The 16031-nt window shown below is 50.4% G+C and overlaps 1 protein-coding gene across 6 annotated transcripts in view; it reads right to left on the reverse strand.

Annotated features, from left to right (window-relative positions):
- Positions 1–15674, reverse strand: part of ppargc1a (peroxisome proliferator-activated receptor gamma, coactivator 1 alpha) — a 34888-nt gene extending 19214 nt beyond the window's left edge. For 4 of the 6 annotated variants that reach the window (XM_076143798.1, XM_076143796.1, XM_076143795.1 and 1 more), the window contains exons 1-2: positions 15429–15673; positions 12600–12779 (exon numbers count right to left, since the gene is read on the reverse strand). In XM_076143798.1, coding sequence (XP_075999913.1) covers positions 12600–12779; positions 15429–15476 — 228 coding nt within the window. In that variant the 5' untranslated portion in view covers positions 15477–15673. Of the gene's footprint in view, positions 1–12599; positions 12780–14908; positions 15004–15428 lie in introns of those variants that run through there. The other 2 variants (XM_076143792.1, XM_076143793.1) reach the window with 2 other exon arrangements.
- Positions 15675–16031: the final 357 nt, after the last annotated feature.

Below are 16031 nucleotides of genomic sequence, written 5' to 3' on the forward strand. Positions count from 1 at the left end.
ACCGCGAGCTAATTCTAAACAAATGGGATGCTCGTATGAAAACAAATGTCAGCGCGGCGGGCTGACGTTCAGGATGCATGGAAAGTTGCCACGTCTTAAAAACAAAGCCTGTTCTCACCGCTGAGGTTTCCCTTTGATTTACCACAGCAGCATCCGACTTGCCTCTCTAATGGGTGGGATCAGTGTGTGTGTATGCAAGTGTGTGTGTGTGTATGTAAAAAAGAGACTGATGAATACAGAGACCTAAAGAGAGAGGGAGAGAGAGAGAGAGAGAGAGAGACAGAGAGAGAGAGAGAGAGAGAGAGAGAGAGAGAGAGGGAGAGAGACAGACAGATAGAGAGAGAGAGAGAGAGAGACAGAGAGAGAGAGAGAGAGAGAGAGAGAGAGAGAGAGAGAGGGAGAGAGACAGACAGAGAGAGAGAGACAGACAGACAGACAGACAGAGAGAGAGAGAGAGAGAGAGAGAGAGAGACAGAGACAGAGAGAGAGAGAGAGAGTGGAAAGTGGAAAGTCAGAGGTATATAGGTATTCTAATAATAATAATAATAATAACAATAATAATAATAATAATAATAGTAATAATAATAATAATAGTAATAGTAATAATACTAGGAGCAGAGTGCACTTGTACACTTAACGAGACAAGACAGGATGACAAGGAAAGTGTGTGTGTGTGTGTGTGTGTCTGTGCACAAGCACGAACACGACTGTGCCTTTGTGCAGCGACAAGAGGCAACAGGAACTGAGAGTTCCAGGGCCATGAAGCCCAGGGGACTTTAGGACAGCGGAAAGATAAACAGCGTCGTCACCCCGGGACGCTGAGCGGCCAGACCAACAAGAACAAATCCCTTTATGCACACGTCAGGATTAGCATCGCTCTGCGGCAGCGTGCGGCCGTCATTATGCCGCCGGGGGCCACCAACCGCTCTGATAGCAGCGCTGTACCTCGAGGAGTCAGAATTGCAGATACACTACATTTATCTGCCTGCTTGTGTGTGTGTGTGTTCGCCACACCCCACCCATGGGTGCTGAGGAGCCAGCAGCCATTTTAATGTTTCCCCCAAATCCAATTTTCATTCCTAGATGTTTAGTTAGCGAGCTAACAGCGAGGAAAATGTTCATCTATCGCTCATTGAGTACATTTTCAACCAACAACGCCAGCACTCAGTCATTATTAAAAAATTATAAAGCGAACATATTTCACAGTGATAACATGATGGAGACTGAGGCTGTGCTGCATTGGCAAGTAAACGCCTCGCAGGAAATTGCTCTGTATGAGGTGCCACGCTGTTTAATTACTTGTGAGCAGTTTCAAATCTACTGTGCTGGAACCGTGTGCTGCCGTTCACCATTTTCCCGGCATTCCGACTTATTAGCTGAGCGCTAAGCGGGCGGGTAATAACAGCTGATAAAGCCAAAGCCTTCTCCTTGCCCCACACATCCGTCCTCACTTGAGAAATTGAAAGTGGGATCATTTTTAGATTACCTTAAATGAGACTTGGACCCGTTTCGGTCCGTTCTCTCAAACTACCCAAGCAATGCGACTTCGTGGTGGGTGGGGCTTTATTTACTTCCCTATCGCATAAGCGTTTTCCTACATTTGCGGTGAAATCAATGCTTCTGTCTCGCAGTCGTTTCATTAAAAGTTTGAGGGAGCTGTCGGAGCCTCAGCATGTCATGGTGTGGAAAGGATTGGAGGAATTTCAGAGGCTCAAATGTAACCATTTTAATCCTGTTTCAAAAAACCTCCAACCAATTGGCAAGCTCCCACAGGCACACTCTCTCCCCAACGATAACCCAAAAGGGATTCTCATGTTCTGAAAGGAACACTTGTAAAACTCTGAGTTGTGACGACCCTGCTGCAGCCCTTTCTGCGGCTCTAGAGGGGCCACTCACAGGCCAAGTGGGGATTTGAGAAACTGGGGTAAAGAGCGAACATCAGCGAGCAGAGTGTACCAATGACCACATCCAGCAGCTCTGTGCTCCCGAGCTAAAGTCAATCGACTACTCGCACTGACTCGTCTGCCCTCTGTATATTTATGTCCAAAATCTCAATGCCGGAGCAATGGCACCCAAAGGGGGTGAGGCCGGGACAAACTGGCAACCTGCTGACGACCACGTCCACTTATATTGATTACTCGGACGGCCGCTGAGAGGGAGAGAGGGCAGGAAGAACAAAGCGGTGAGAGAGAGAGAGAGAAATCGTCTCGGCGGGAGCACTTTCTCGCCCATCCCGCTTAATGGACCTCACCGAATTAAAGAGATCTTAACAATCCTGGGCTAATTGTGGGATCACAATATATTAACCTCGCTCCAATTCTAAAGGGTGCCATTTTGTGGCTGTTTTATTCCAAATGCTTCAATTAGCCATAAAACATGCTGGCAAGTGCTGGCAGAGCTTCCACCTCACCTTCCCCCTCCCCTCCCTCCCTACCCCCTGCTCCCCCACGCCGGAGCAAAGAACTCCAGTTGTTCATTATTAGGTGAGGCCCTTTTGTTATCAGCCAGGTCGTCTTTGAGATTGTCCTTGCCTTTAACTCTTTTATTGAGCTCCACGGCGCAGCATTGTGTTCCAGGAGATACTATTCACACAGCTGATAACATGAGGTGAAGGTGCTATTTTTAACAATCACTTACTTCTGAACACTGGGGCAAATAGCCAAATTAAATCTGCTAATTGCTTCTTGAGGATTTCAAGCTCCTGAGCAAATTTGCCGGGGATCAAATTTTAACGAGCTGTTCGGGGGCGCTGCATCATTTACATGTTAAAAGGAACCCGAATGTGTTGTGAAATTGCCAGAATGACAGAGTGAATTACTGAATAACACAGAGATGGAGTTTCAGCAGACTAAACAGCCCCCGCCACTATCTTCAAATGAGAGACAGAACATGTGACAGGCACTATTGGTGAGGCAAGATACAAAAATCTCTCATTAAATGGGTCATTTGGTATTTAAAGTACTGTTTATCCTCTCTCTCTCTCTCTCTATTGCTCAGTCACTCTTGCTCTCTCGCCCTCTCTCTCTCTCTCTCTCTCTCTCTCGCCGCAAACAGAAGAATAGCAACTGGTCGGTTCAGACAGAAAACATTCCTAATGAATTGGCCCCCGAATTGCACGGCCGGGGTTAAATCTGCGCCTTGACAATTTAATTGCGTTGCTTCATCTCAATCTTTTTTTCTTCTGCTCTCCGCTCTGTCAGATTTCAAACGCGCTCCCTCCGTGTGAGGTTAAACGACTCGCCAGACCTCCTAATCACGCCGCAATCAGGAATTGGGGAGCGGGGGGTGGCGGGGGGGGCTTATATGTAGGTGGGGCGAGGGAGGGGGCGGTGGTATCAAGTCGTCACGTCGCAACTCTGCCAAGAAAACCAGCCTTGGATTTGATAAACAAATAATGTCATTCTATGTTATTACCCCTGGCCCCCAGATTTCAGAGGAAATAAATCAAAGTCAGCTGTGCCGTTAAGGTGTTAGTCAGGCCTGACACGTCGGGCGGTCACGCAGCTAGAACATATGGCGGCGGAAAGGGGGGGAGGGCAGGGACGGGGAGAGGTGCACGGCGGAGAGACAAATCACGGCAGCCGCCAGAGACGTCTGGTCATTTAGCATGAGCTTACTGAGATGGAGAGAGGGTGATTATGGCCTATACAGAGCGATGAAACCATACATAACACTGTTAAGACCCCCCCGTGTATGTGTGTGGGTGTGTGTGTGTGTGTGTGTGTGTGTGTGTGTGTGTGTGTGTGTGGTGGCACAATGTGATGGTGTTCCAAATCGTAAAACTGAATGTTAAGCCTCCACACTGCGGTCTGGACTGTGATTGGGTGTGCAGCACGCGGCGGCACAGAGATGTAGACGCCGGTCACTTTCCATCTGACAACCGAGCCAACACAGCGCCTCGTTATTTAGAACCCACTGCCTGAGTAAATGATCATGTGCAAGAGAAGGTCTGTGTGTGTTCTCCAGTACCTCAGCAGAACACACAGGACAGATCCAGGCCTCATATTGCTGTACTGTGTCATCAAACCACCACAGAAATGCGTTGAGTTTAAGTATCAACACATTACAATGGAGATGACATCTACACAAGCAATACATGAAGTCAACACTCAAACTGATACAGGCTTTTATTGTGAAGCATCAGGAAGTCTTGTTCAAATCCAATCCATTTAAAGAATACAATTTGTTGCAGAATCATGTTGCCTGTCAGATGTCTGCTACGACTGTGTGTGTGTGTGTGTGTGTGTGTGTGTGTGTGTGTGTGTGTGTGTGCGGGGTTGATGCATCTCATGGGAAACATTTGTGACCATTAAAGAGCATGATCCGATGAGCTGATGGGGGGGGGAAAGAGAGGAAAAGATAGAAAGTTGGACGATGAGGTGTGTGTGTGTATGTGTGTCAGAGCCAAAGAGAGTGAGAAAGACAGAGAGAGAGAGAGAAAGAGAGAGAGAAAACTGTTGTTACACACCCTGACACAGACACAACCTGAGACTCTGACCCCATGTGCATTAGAGAAGCAGTTCCTTCCTGATTCTCTCCCAGGTTAAATCCTTAGGAACGGTGACCCCGCTGCCCCCTGTTGGTAAAACCTAACCACCTGAACTCTGCCCCCGGGTCTGCTGACACCAGCTGGGGGCGGCACACCTGTCACCGTTGTGTCACGGCAGCGGACTTCAAATAAAACATTGCACCGGCTTAAATTAAGGTTCACGCAACATAAAACGCTGCGAGGCGGTGTAAGTGCGAATGTGTTCCGATCATAACCATACACAGAGGACACACACACACACACGCGCACACATGCTGGCGCAGCTATCCAAACAACTGATATGATCACGATGTGGTGAGAGGGGAGGGGGGTCCACTGCGTCCTGGTGGAACATCCCAGTCTCCTCTCCTGCCGCAAGCTGCTGTTGTTTTCCTACTTTGCCCGTCCAACAGATGGTCCGAGCAACCGTTTGCTAACACCATCATAATCATCGGATGCTCACTCGCTCCTTTTTTTTTGTTTTGGCAACTACGTCCCCGATCGGCTTGGCACGAGAAGGCACTGATTTGCTGTGATTGCTCCGACTCCCGACTGCTCCGACGGGTCACAGCGGGAGGGGGAAGAAGGAAAAACAAGAGATTGGAACCCCTGGATCGGGAATATTCAGAAGAATGGCCCTTCCCTCAGCTTGTTCCCTTATTTGCGTAAGTCTGTAGCTGGGAATGTACTGCGCTAGGCAACCGTTACGCCCGCCGACAGAGCGGTTGGAGGAGGACAGGGAAGGGTGGAGGAGAGGAGGGTGGGGAAGGGTGGAGGAGAGGAGGGTGGACGCCATTGGCAATGTTCGCCGTGCTAAAGTATGCAGCCATGTTTCCAGTCAAGCGTAGACAGATGAATATGAATAAACACTAATACATGCACACACACACACACACACTCCTGACCTTTCGGGGCCCTGCCAAGTCCATCGCAGGTTTGTTGCTTTTCATTTGTCACAGTCAACGTCCGCTTGGTAAAGACCCCGATTCAAGGAGAGCAGCGTCTGTGTGTGTGTGTGTGTGTGTTCCTGTGTCATCATGTGCACGTTTGGAAGTGTGTGTGTGTGTGGGGGGGGGGGGGGGGGGTCATGTGACGTCACAGACTCATGGTAATTGAAGTGGCAGAATCCTTTAGGTGTATGGGGGGGAACGCAGGCAATTTGATTGTGTGGCAAAAAAAGAAAAGGTCACGCTATTCAATTTGCAGCGGGCGCCACACGTGGTGCGACAGGGAAACACCTGAGAGCAAACCTTCTTATCCAGGCCTCACCACTCACCTACTGCACAAAAGCTATTTACTGATTACTAAATAAACGCATTATCTTTTACCTTGACTTCTGTTTCAGTGTGTGCATGCGTGTGTGTGTGTGTGTGTGTGGCTCCTGGATCAAGGTAAGGGGGCTGCCAATGTGTACACCCGTCTTATCCGTGTCATGACTTTGCGTGTGTGTTATCTGAGCAACTTTTTTCCCCCTTCCACCCCCTCCCCTGGCCTTTTAAGTGCCGTACGTGTCTGGGCTGCACATGTGGCCGCAGCCCCGACGCGGCAGACTTCACAGGCCTTCCTGTGCAATAGGCAATCGCGTCTTTCTTTACAAGAGAAGATCATCAAAGGGAACGGCGAGCACAGACTCGGGTCGATACCATCCCGCCTTGTTCGATGTAGCGCGTGGATACTGTGGGGCATGAAAGCCTGGAACGCTAAGATGTATTTCACCTTAAATTAAGGGTCTGTTCTCGGTGGAATACTGATCACGTTCCCATTAGTTTGGAAAGCTTTCACTTTAGACCGAACACACCCACTCCACCTGGGAACGGCTTTAGACTTTGCACGTCTCTGCCAAACGCAGAAGGATCAATGGCCGCTGACCGCCTGAAACACTCAAAACACAGAATCTATCCATCCAGATATGATACATAGATTGACAACCTCCACCCACATGAGAAGTGCTTTGGCTTCCTGAGGTCAACAGCCCTTCCGAGGCAGATTTACCCAGAACACACCACTTCACAGTTTCATAACACACTGCATGTTTACAGCTCATCTGCTCCTATTATGTTTGCATCATTCAAAGTGCCTCGTTTGGGTTCAGAACGGTTACGTATGGAAAAATCTATACATTTCCGGCATCTATCTGGCTCATTTAGCTTGAATTCTCTTCCTTGATTGCTTCTATAGTAAACACCGTGCTCGTGTTTGACACAAAAATGCGCGAAGGGGAAAGGAAGGCTTCAGCGTCTGCAGTGCTGAAACACTTGAGTGAAAATAAGCTGAGCCGCTGCTTCCAGCTGAACACTCAGTAGCTACTGACTGGCCAGCGTGAGTGAGTCATCCGGGCGTCCAGTCACTCATGCATCAGTAGAGCCTCAGAGAGCCTCTTGAACTATTTAAGGCCTAGCATAGACTTAAATGCTTTGAGGGAGGAAATAAGCCGGAGCTATAAACATGCAGCACGCATAGCTTAGTTAGAACACGGAGGAGATTCAAAGCTGAGTGAAAAGGAACGGTTCACGGGGAAGATTTCAGCAATTTTTGTGAGATGAATTTCCTTCGGGTTTGTATAAATAGTTTGCCTGCGTGTACGTCAACGCAACATTGCCTCAGCTGCTTCACATTAAAGGTTGACGGCATTAAAGGCAAGTTTGATGTGATGTCATCGTGCATTTGGATCGAAACTAAACTCTGAACTTTTTGCCTCATGACCGTCGGGACGTTTTGTAACGTTTGCCGGCGCGTCGCTTTAAGAGACGACCTGGTTGTTGTTGTGAGTGGAGTCCTTCAGAAAGACGCGATTGACACATGCAGAGTTTGACAGGAATACGGGGTTGGGCAAGGCTGCTGTCACTCCGAGACATGGCGGCATGACACAAACACACACACACACACACACCTGGGATCGATTGGCCTTTCCTGGAGAGGGGAAGCAGCCTATCACCCAAGACTGATAGCACTTCGCATTGAATCAGGGCAGTTACTGATTGAAGGTCTCTCTCTCTCTCTCTCTCTCTCTCTGTGTTGAGGTTTCCCTTTTCGCCGTCCTGTCGGCTCTTATTCATTCGGTTACTGTCAGGGTATCGCTTTCACTCGCTCTCTCTCTCTCTCCTACCTTGCTCTGTCGTTCATATCTCTGCTTTATTTTCTGCCTCTCTCTCTCTCTCTCTCTCGCTCTCTCTCTCTCTTTCTTATTACATCACACAAGTGATAGAACACACATCTCGTTTGAGGTATGCACCGTTTACACTCTCCCACTACTAAATTATACAGGACGGTTTATGTTGCTGTGTGCAATTGTGGCTAGGTTGCTGTGTTTGAGTGTGTGAGTCTGGGAGTGTGTGTGTGTGGATTAGTGGCTTAATGTTTTGGCCAGGTTAAAGTGAAACAGCCCTGAAAGGCTCTTAGCGGAGATTACCCCAAGTACTAAAAATAGCCACTCCCACCCAGTAACTCACCACCAGACACACACGCACGCACACACACACACACACACACACACACACACACACACGCACGCACACACACACACACACACACACACATACACACCTCCCAGAAAACTGAAGAGCAATGAAGGTGTTGTGTCTAGCCAGTAAGGACTACTATTTCAGCTTTGTATGGGGTGTCTCAATTACACTAGAACACACAAACACATGCACACACACACATACCCACAGACGTGCACACACACACACACACACACACACACACACACACACAAATGTACACATCAGTGGTTCCGGTGTGATGAGAGAAGTGGGTTATCCACCGGGGGCCAGGGGATCAGCTGGGGAAGGAACACCAAACCCTGCCTCAATCAGCAGCAGCGGCCCACTGGGAATGTGGTTTCAGTGTGTGTGTGTGTGTGTGTGTGTGTGTGTGTGTGTGAGTAAGAGAGAGAGAGAGAGGCAGCCAGTCAGCAACCACCAGCCCAAAACATGCTCCCTTCCTCTTTTCCCCCCCAAACATTCCCTGAGGGAGGGGGGACTTTTTTGGCCATGTTCACCTCGTCCCCTCTCTCTCTCTCTCTCTATCTCCCCCTCTCTCTCTCTCTCATCCTCCTTATGTTCCTCCCTTCCAGCCTTTCCTTCAGGACTGTCGGAGGCTGGAATATATTTGTTTACCCGCGGCGGCTTCAACTTTCCGTCAGCTGGTGGGGAGGGAGGAAAAAAAAAAGACACTTTGCCTGGGGAGCGAGGAGGAGATGGGAGGGAGGGGAGGGAGGGAGGGGAGGGAGGGAACGGCAGACAGCAGAGCCCGCGCTGGATTGAGAGCTCTCGCCAAACGGAGTGGACCTGACAAGACACTACACGGGTTTTGGACAGCCGGCGCCTCTATAGATCCACACCTTCCTACCCGCCCTCCTCCTCCTCCTCCTCCTCCTCCTCCTCCTCCTCCTCCTCCTCGCTCGTGTAGGATGAAACGACAGCGGCGCAGGCTTCCGAACGTGACAGTGACGGAGAACATCGGGCCATCAGATGACGCAAACGACACCAAAATCCCGGGCTCCAGAACTCAGTACGAGGGAAGTGCAGTGTGCTCTAATAAGACTCACTTGTGAAAATCATATTATACAGTAGGATATGATAATTCAGACACCCTTTGCTGGAGCGGTGAACCGGTGCGGGTGGTGTACTCTCAAATGTCAGCATAAATTTGCAAAATAAACGCAAACGACATTCAGCAGAGAGTAGGAACAGGGACAATAAGGGTCTCTACTGTGTATGTGTGTGTGTGTGTGTGTGTGTGTGTGTGTGTGTGGGCGTGACAATTCATCTCAGAGGGTCTGCAACTTTCCACGCACTCTCTTTCTCTCAAACTCGGGCGAAGTTTTGGCGAGGCAGCCCTACGATTCGTCATCAAATACATGTGGCCAAACCCCCCCCTGCCGCCTCGTCTTCCAAGATGACCTGATCGATCTAATCTGCCCGTGCTTAGGCGTAAGCGCCCGAGCATCTGTCCACGAGAGGCACCAAATCAGCCAGACAAAGCCTCCGTAATGCCTCTCAAAGTCCCACGCCCCGTAAACTGCTGCCGTCGCACCGGGAGAGAGAGAGAGAGAGAGAGAGAGGGGGCGGTTGGTGTAACGCGGAGACGCTGCATGACTGACGAGGCCGGCGTATGCTCGCTCACGTGTGCACATGCGGTAGAAATCGCCCGAGTAATGCTTTAAGCCGCAGTATCTGCTCGCTTTACTATCTGTAAAGCTTTCAAACTTTTATTTAAAGTCTGTCCCCCCCGGGCTTTGATTTGGCCTGGCGCTGGCCCAAGCGTCTGCCCGTTCTCTCTATATACGTCCACGCCGTTTCATCTCACCGGCCATCTGCGCCTGTGTCTGTCTGTCTGTCTGTCGGTCTGTCTGTCCTGTCATCTGCTTGGCCCCCTTTTTTAAGTCTCCCTGCCCTTTCGTTTGTTGCACTTCTCTTTCAAAAATCTGTCCTTTTCCCCCCTCGTCCCATCTGTCCATCTGATGTCTGCATATCCCCCCCCTCAGAACCAGACAGGTACAGAGATAGAAACAACCGCAGGCTCTTTCTCAAAGCCCAAGTGTGAGAAAGTCCAAATGGGGAGTCAGGTGATGGCGTTTCATAACCGGCGAGTCACGTTTCCTTCCATCAAGCAAAAGGTTGTGGGCTCGGCGTGAAATCTGACCAGAGACCTGTGGTCGGGACAACGCCGGGTCACGCTTTTCCCCCGTTATCTCTGGCAGTACATCGAGAACTTATTACAGCGACCACCCCTTAACAACTGCAGCCCAAAATAGACGGTGGACTTTCACGGTCGGTCCGGTTTGAAGAGTTGTCACACAAGCAGCGCCAGGAGTGATAGCTGTTAGAGGTGCATGTGTGCGGGCCGGGCGTGTGTGTGTGTGTGTGTCTGTCTGTCATTCCCTGCATTTTCATGGCAGGGACAGTTGGGACAGTGGCAGGGGGACGGAGCTAAAAGGCCAGCCAGGGGACAGCTTGTGATCTGAGAGCGTTTAATGCGTACGGAACAGAACAAACCTACCCGAAAAGAAGACGAGTTAGTCGGATTTACGCGCATAGGAGAGAGAAAATCATCCACGCCCTCCCCGGAATGATTAGAGCACTTGGGAAAATGAAAGCCAGTCAAAATGTCAGGGTGCTGCATGTTCGGAGGGGACACCAGGGGGCCTCAAAACTGTTACACATGTTGCGCAATAGCTGCACACACACACATACACACACACACACACACACACACATGCACATGCTGCAGGAGAAGCGGGTGTGAAAAAAAAAACTCACAAGCTTTAAATCTAGCCATTTACTAATAATGTTCTATAATCTTCTGCATATGATTGGATGCTTCCCCGCGCCTGTGTAGAGGCCAATCGGGGGGGGAGGGGTGCAGGAGGGGGTGGGGGTGGGGGAGGCGAGGGCGAGGGCGAGGGCGCAGGAAGTGCAGCCGCAGCCCTTCGCCTTCTGATCCTTGCCGAGCAGCTAACTTTCCCCTGTCAGATTAAGTGGGATTAGCCGGGTCCTGCTGTATGATGAACTGAGCACTGAGCAGGGTGAGGAGAAACTTTCCAAAGATGGAGGGAGAGAGGAAAAAAACAATCCCTGGTCGGGGTGGGGTTGTGTGTGTGTGTGTGTGTGTGTGTGAGGGGGGGGGGTGTATCGCTTTCAAAGCCCGTTTTCACAGCTTGATTAGGTGCTTTGCATATCCTCGGCAAAACACAATAGCCGCTGGCTTGTTTCGTGTCTCAAATCATCACCCGCTGGGCCGACACACAGCATCCACACGGACGCAGACACATGCAGAGGCAACTACACACACACACACACACACACACACGCGCACACACACACACGCAACTGCATCTCTACTTCAGTGTGGTCTCCAATTGGTGCTAAATTCCATTGTGTTTTAAAACAACACACACACACACACTCAGGTTGGTATTTTTATCTATGCCCAGAGCCACTCAGCGGCTGCATGCCATATCGCTCTCAGACGACAGAGGAGCCATGGCCACACCAGCATGTACTTAGCGCCCCTCCCCCTCTCTGCTTCAGTGCGTGTGCGTGTGTGCGTGTGTGTGCGGGTGTGTGTGTGAGCATTGGGGTGTATAAAAACAAGACTTTGAAAACGGAGGTGATGCTGGCTGTAGCAGAGAGGAGAAGAGTCGAATGTGGAAAGAATTCAACCTGTTATCAACTGTTGCAAGACCGCAGTAGACGTGTGGACACAAACACACACACACACACACACACAGCAGAGACCCTGGAAACGTAGCAACATGACAGGGCAAAGACACACAAACACACACACACACTTAGACAGGGTTTTTCCTCCTGAGGCGAGGCTAAAGCATCCAATCTCAGGCTTTCTTGTCTATCTCTGGCACTGATAAAAGCTTATAATGAACTGGGGACTGGAACTCAGTCCCAAGACCAATGGCTTTATGGCCCTGGCCAGATCATCCCTCTCGGTGGACTCTGTTTGTCACCGGGGCGAGGGAAGAAGAGAGAGACCAAGATGGAGGGGGAGACAGATAGGAGGGGACAGAGAGAGAGAGAGAGAGAGAGAGAGAGCGAGAGAGAGAGCGAGAGAGAGAGAGAGAGACCCAAGCAAAGATTAAAGTTTTACTCTCAAGCGTTTTGCAACACCTGCCACCAAGTCCAGAGTTTACTACCAGTTGCATTTAACCTCCTTTCAGATGTGAGCCGCCGCGTTACTGACTCTGGGCTGAAATAAAGCGCTCAGACTTTGGATAAGGGATCCTACTGTCATGGCCGGGACCCAAACACGGGGGACAAAGGTCCGCCTCCGGGCCTTATCACCGCTTGGCCCTTATCTCCGCCTTTGTACTTCTGAGCCATGTAAGAGCATGTTTGTAAACTGGTGACGGGGTTGTGCATTTTGTTTGGCCGGCGTTCAAGAACGCGATAACGCACCGCATATCCCAGCTCGCTCCTGAGCCCCCCACCCTCCCCCTACACACACCCCCCTCCTCCCCCCCACACACCCCCCCTGGGCCAGACCATTTTCTAACACATCCACACGAACAAACATCCAAACCCAGGTAGACGACGTACGGCTTTTTGCTTACCTCGAAAAGATTGGAGGCCTCGTTGCCATACTGAGTGGAAATGATCTCCGATTGGTCGCTGTACCATTTGAGGCCGCCGAGGAAGCTGTCGGCGTCTAAGTCGCTGACGTCCAGCTCTGAGAGGTCGAGTTCAGGAAGGTCTGGGCATAGGGGCTGGTCTTCACCAACCAAAGCAGCACACTGGAGGGAGGAAGAGGACAGCAGAGATGCTTTAAAGGAACGATCACCACACATTACGGCATGAACCAAGATGGAGAGCAAGAATCAGGAATTTAAACAGGAAGCAACAAGCTGTTGCGTTCCTTCCACAAAAAAGGGAACAAAAATAAATACATTTCAATCGCTGCTTTTAAGACAAACTCTGATTGGATGCATGTCTCTGTTTTGCACAACAACAACATGCAGACTTTCAACTCTGCCGTCCAAACCTGTGGCCCAACCTTCTCCATGAACCCACACACACAAACACACACTGCACTGCTATGGGTGGTGGTCTCAGTGTGCTACTAAACACTGTCTGTTGACATTTTGTCTTGCCAACAACAGCATTTAAGTAATCTAACCAATGTGTACTGTATCAGATCCTACCCTAACCCCCCCATCATCAGCTCCATTCTGGCTGCAACCAGAGAGGCTTTAGGCTTGTAAATCTTCGGGTGATATGAAAGGGGGAACACAGAGATTCTCCCAAAGTGTTGCGACCCAAAGGACAGAGTGACATGTGCAGCAGTTACAGTATTGGCATGCCTTGATGCTGCACGGTGTAAACAGTTAGGCTGAGCTATTTCTGTCCTGCACAAGTTTAAAAAAAGAAAAAAAGAAAAACAAAGTGTGCAAACTTTGAGGTCCATTGAAAGACAAAATTGCACCACCTTGCATTTTGGCTGCCCTCTGACGAGCCACAAGCTCCTCATCCTGTTGACATCACATCAAGCCAGGGAGCAGGAGTGACACAGGATCGCCCCTATGACAGATATATGAGAGACAACCTGCAGGCCAAGCCGGGGAGGTATTTGGCTCCGCGGACTGGAGGGAGGAATGGGAGTCGGGTTCGGTTCGGTTCAGGGCGAAATGGAGAGACCGGTGCGGTTTGACAAGAGGGGAGAAAAAAATCCCGTCCAGACGCCAGAGTCACACTTCATCTGTCTTCGGGAATCAACACTAACACCGCGACGCAATTGTGATGAAACACATCCTCCGCAGCAGGCAGAGAGAAGGAAAGAGGACGGATTCAGCGCGTCTTTAGAGTTTCCTTTACGACACTGAGGTCTGGAGATAAATACACGCTAACGACGGCGTACTGGACGTCCCGTGGCTCATTATCTGGCAGGCTTCTTCTCTTGTGAACTAATGAAATAGCGCCGCCAGACACACAACCGGGGGGCGCACCACGGTGATTTACGCACATAAACGCGCCGCACATAAACGCACCTGCCCCGGGGGGAGATTACCGGGAGGAGGAGGGGGGTGACGGTGGTCTGGGGAGGCAATCCCCTTAGTGAAAAGCTTTACGAGAGAGGTTAACGTCCACGTTTGACGCGAATACCAGAACATTTACGCAGAATCTCGACCGGTGAGAATATTTGTTTTGACAGATCCAAGTCCATATACCGCAATCCGAGCGCAAAAGGGGGGGACCCTCACTCTCATACACACACAAACACACATACACACACACCGTACGTGTCTCTGTGAGAGACGCAAACGGGAATCCGGCGATCAGTCGGTACAGACCGGGGCTGTTACTTTTTAATTTAGGGCAGTTTTGTTTCTCCACGCAGGCTGGATGCAGACAGACACACACACACAACCAGGTGCGTCTAAAGCCTCAAACCAAGCAGGACAGCGCTCAGATAACGCAACTAGACTGTAGCAGAGGAGGTAAATAAGTGATGTATGGCGTTATTTTCCTGCGTCCGCTCGTTACACTTATTCAACGACGCCCGGTGTTCAGCGTGGAGAGCTGACGATCCGGCGGCTGCGCAGGTAAATCATCTGCAGGAGGCGAAATAAACTTCAAACTAAAGCAATTCCGTGCTGGGGTGTGATCCCCCCCTGCTAACGGCAATCGGCATCGCTCCTCGGTCCGGCCGGGATGGTGGCACACACACATACACACGCACAAACGCACAAACACACGCACATACACGCACATACGAGCACCGGTACCGTTAAGTATCGCGACCCCCCCTCCTTCTCTCCCCTAACCCCCCTCTCCCTCCGTGTGGATATAACCTTTGGGGGGGAAATATAGCATCAAAAATCTTTGCAATCGTCTGTTCGAAACACCGATCGTCAGCGGAATATACCTGACTTTGGAACATTTCAGTCATTTCTGCCGTGAAAAAAACAGGAAAAACGTGGACTCCGGTGGTCTCCGCACCGGGACCGAGGCTGGAAACCTTCTCCGCCCGCCGGCTTGCGAGCGCTCTCCCCCCCTGCGACGGAGCAGAGCAGAGCAGAGGATCCTATGTGGTGGTGGAAGCGGACGAGGAGGAGGAGGGGAAAGCGCTGGTCCCGAAAGCCTGTGCACGCATTTAACAACAACTAACAAAAAAAAACACCTTTAACGTGGAGGATCGTGCACATTCCCCTTCACTCGTCATATAGATCCCCGCGTTTGTATGTATATCTCCCGCATCCTCCTCTCACATATACGTCCAGACGCGCACTACACCAGCACCGGCACCGGCACCGGCAAAGAAGAAAGAGAGCGTGTAGACTTCAAACCCCCGGGCTTGTCTTAGTGTCCAATCGGTCCAAAGAGGAGAAGAAGACCAAGTCCACCAAAAGATGACAAGAGAAGTCGTGATATTTAGATGCGCTCACCTCTAATTCTCTCCACACCGAGTCCTGGTTACACCTGTCCCACGCCATCCAGCCACTGAATGACGGTCCGCAAGAAAAAAAATCAAAAAAAGGAAAAAAGAAAAAGAAAAAGGAAACCAAGTAGAAAAGAAATCCACACACGCTTCCCACTCGCGCTCACACAGGCAACTGCTGCCCCTCGCCGAGAATGAACCGAGGGCACCTGTCTTACAACTGCTTTCCATCACATGACAAAGCTATTAAAAGTAGGCAGGGGAGTGACTCCGCGTCCACGCTACTCGCCAGTGACGCGCCGTGAAAGCAGGCGGGGTCTTTGCCTGCGCACATAGTACAAACCCCTCTCCACGCACTGCGAGGGGAGAGCGGAGAGAGAGGAGGAGAAGAGAGAGAGAGAGAGGGAGGCGGGGGAGAAGAGAGAAAAAAAAAGAGAAAACAAGCCCCATCCTCACATCCGAGCGTCATATTTCCACGGGGTTTTGTATTTATATAGACATATAGAGACGTCTTGGTTCAGGCAAAAAAAAAAAAAGCAGAAAGGAACTGGATTGAGCTGGAATCATTGCGCAACTACATAGGAGGAAGTTCAAAACAAATCCCGGGACA

The sequence above is a fragment of the Genypterus blacodes genome, unplaced genomic scaffold, assembly GCF_046128005.1.
Source record: "Genypterus blacodes isolate CSIRO-AG114 ecotype Tasmania unplaced genomic scaffold, CSIRO-AGI_Gbla_v1 ptg000027l_1, whole genome shotgun sequence".
NCBI classification, from domain to species: Eukaryota; Metazoa; Chordata; class Actinopteri; order Ophidiiformes; family Ophidiidae; genus Genypterus; species Genypterus blacodes.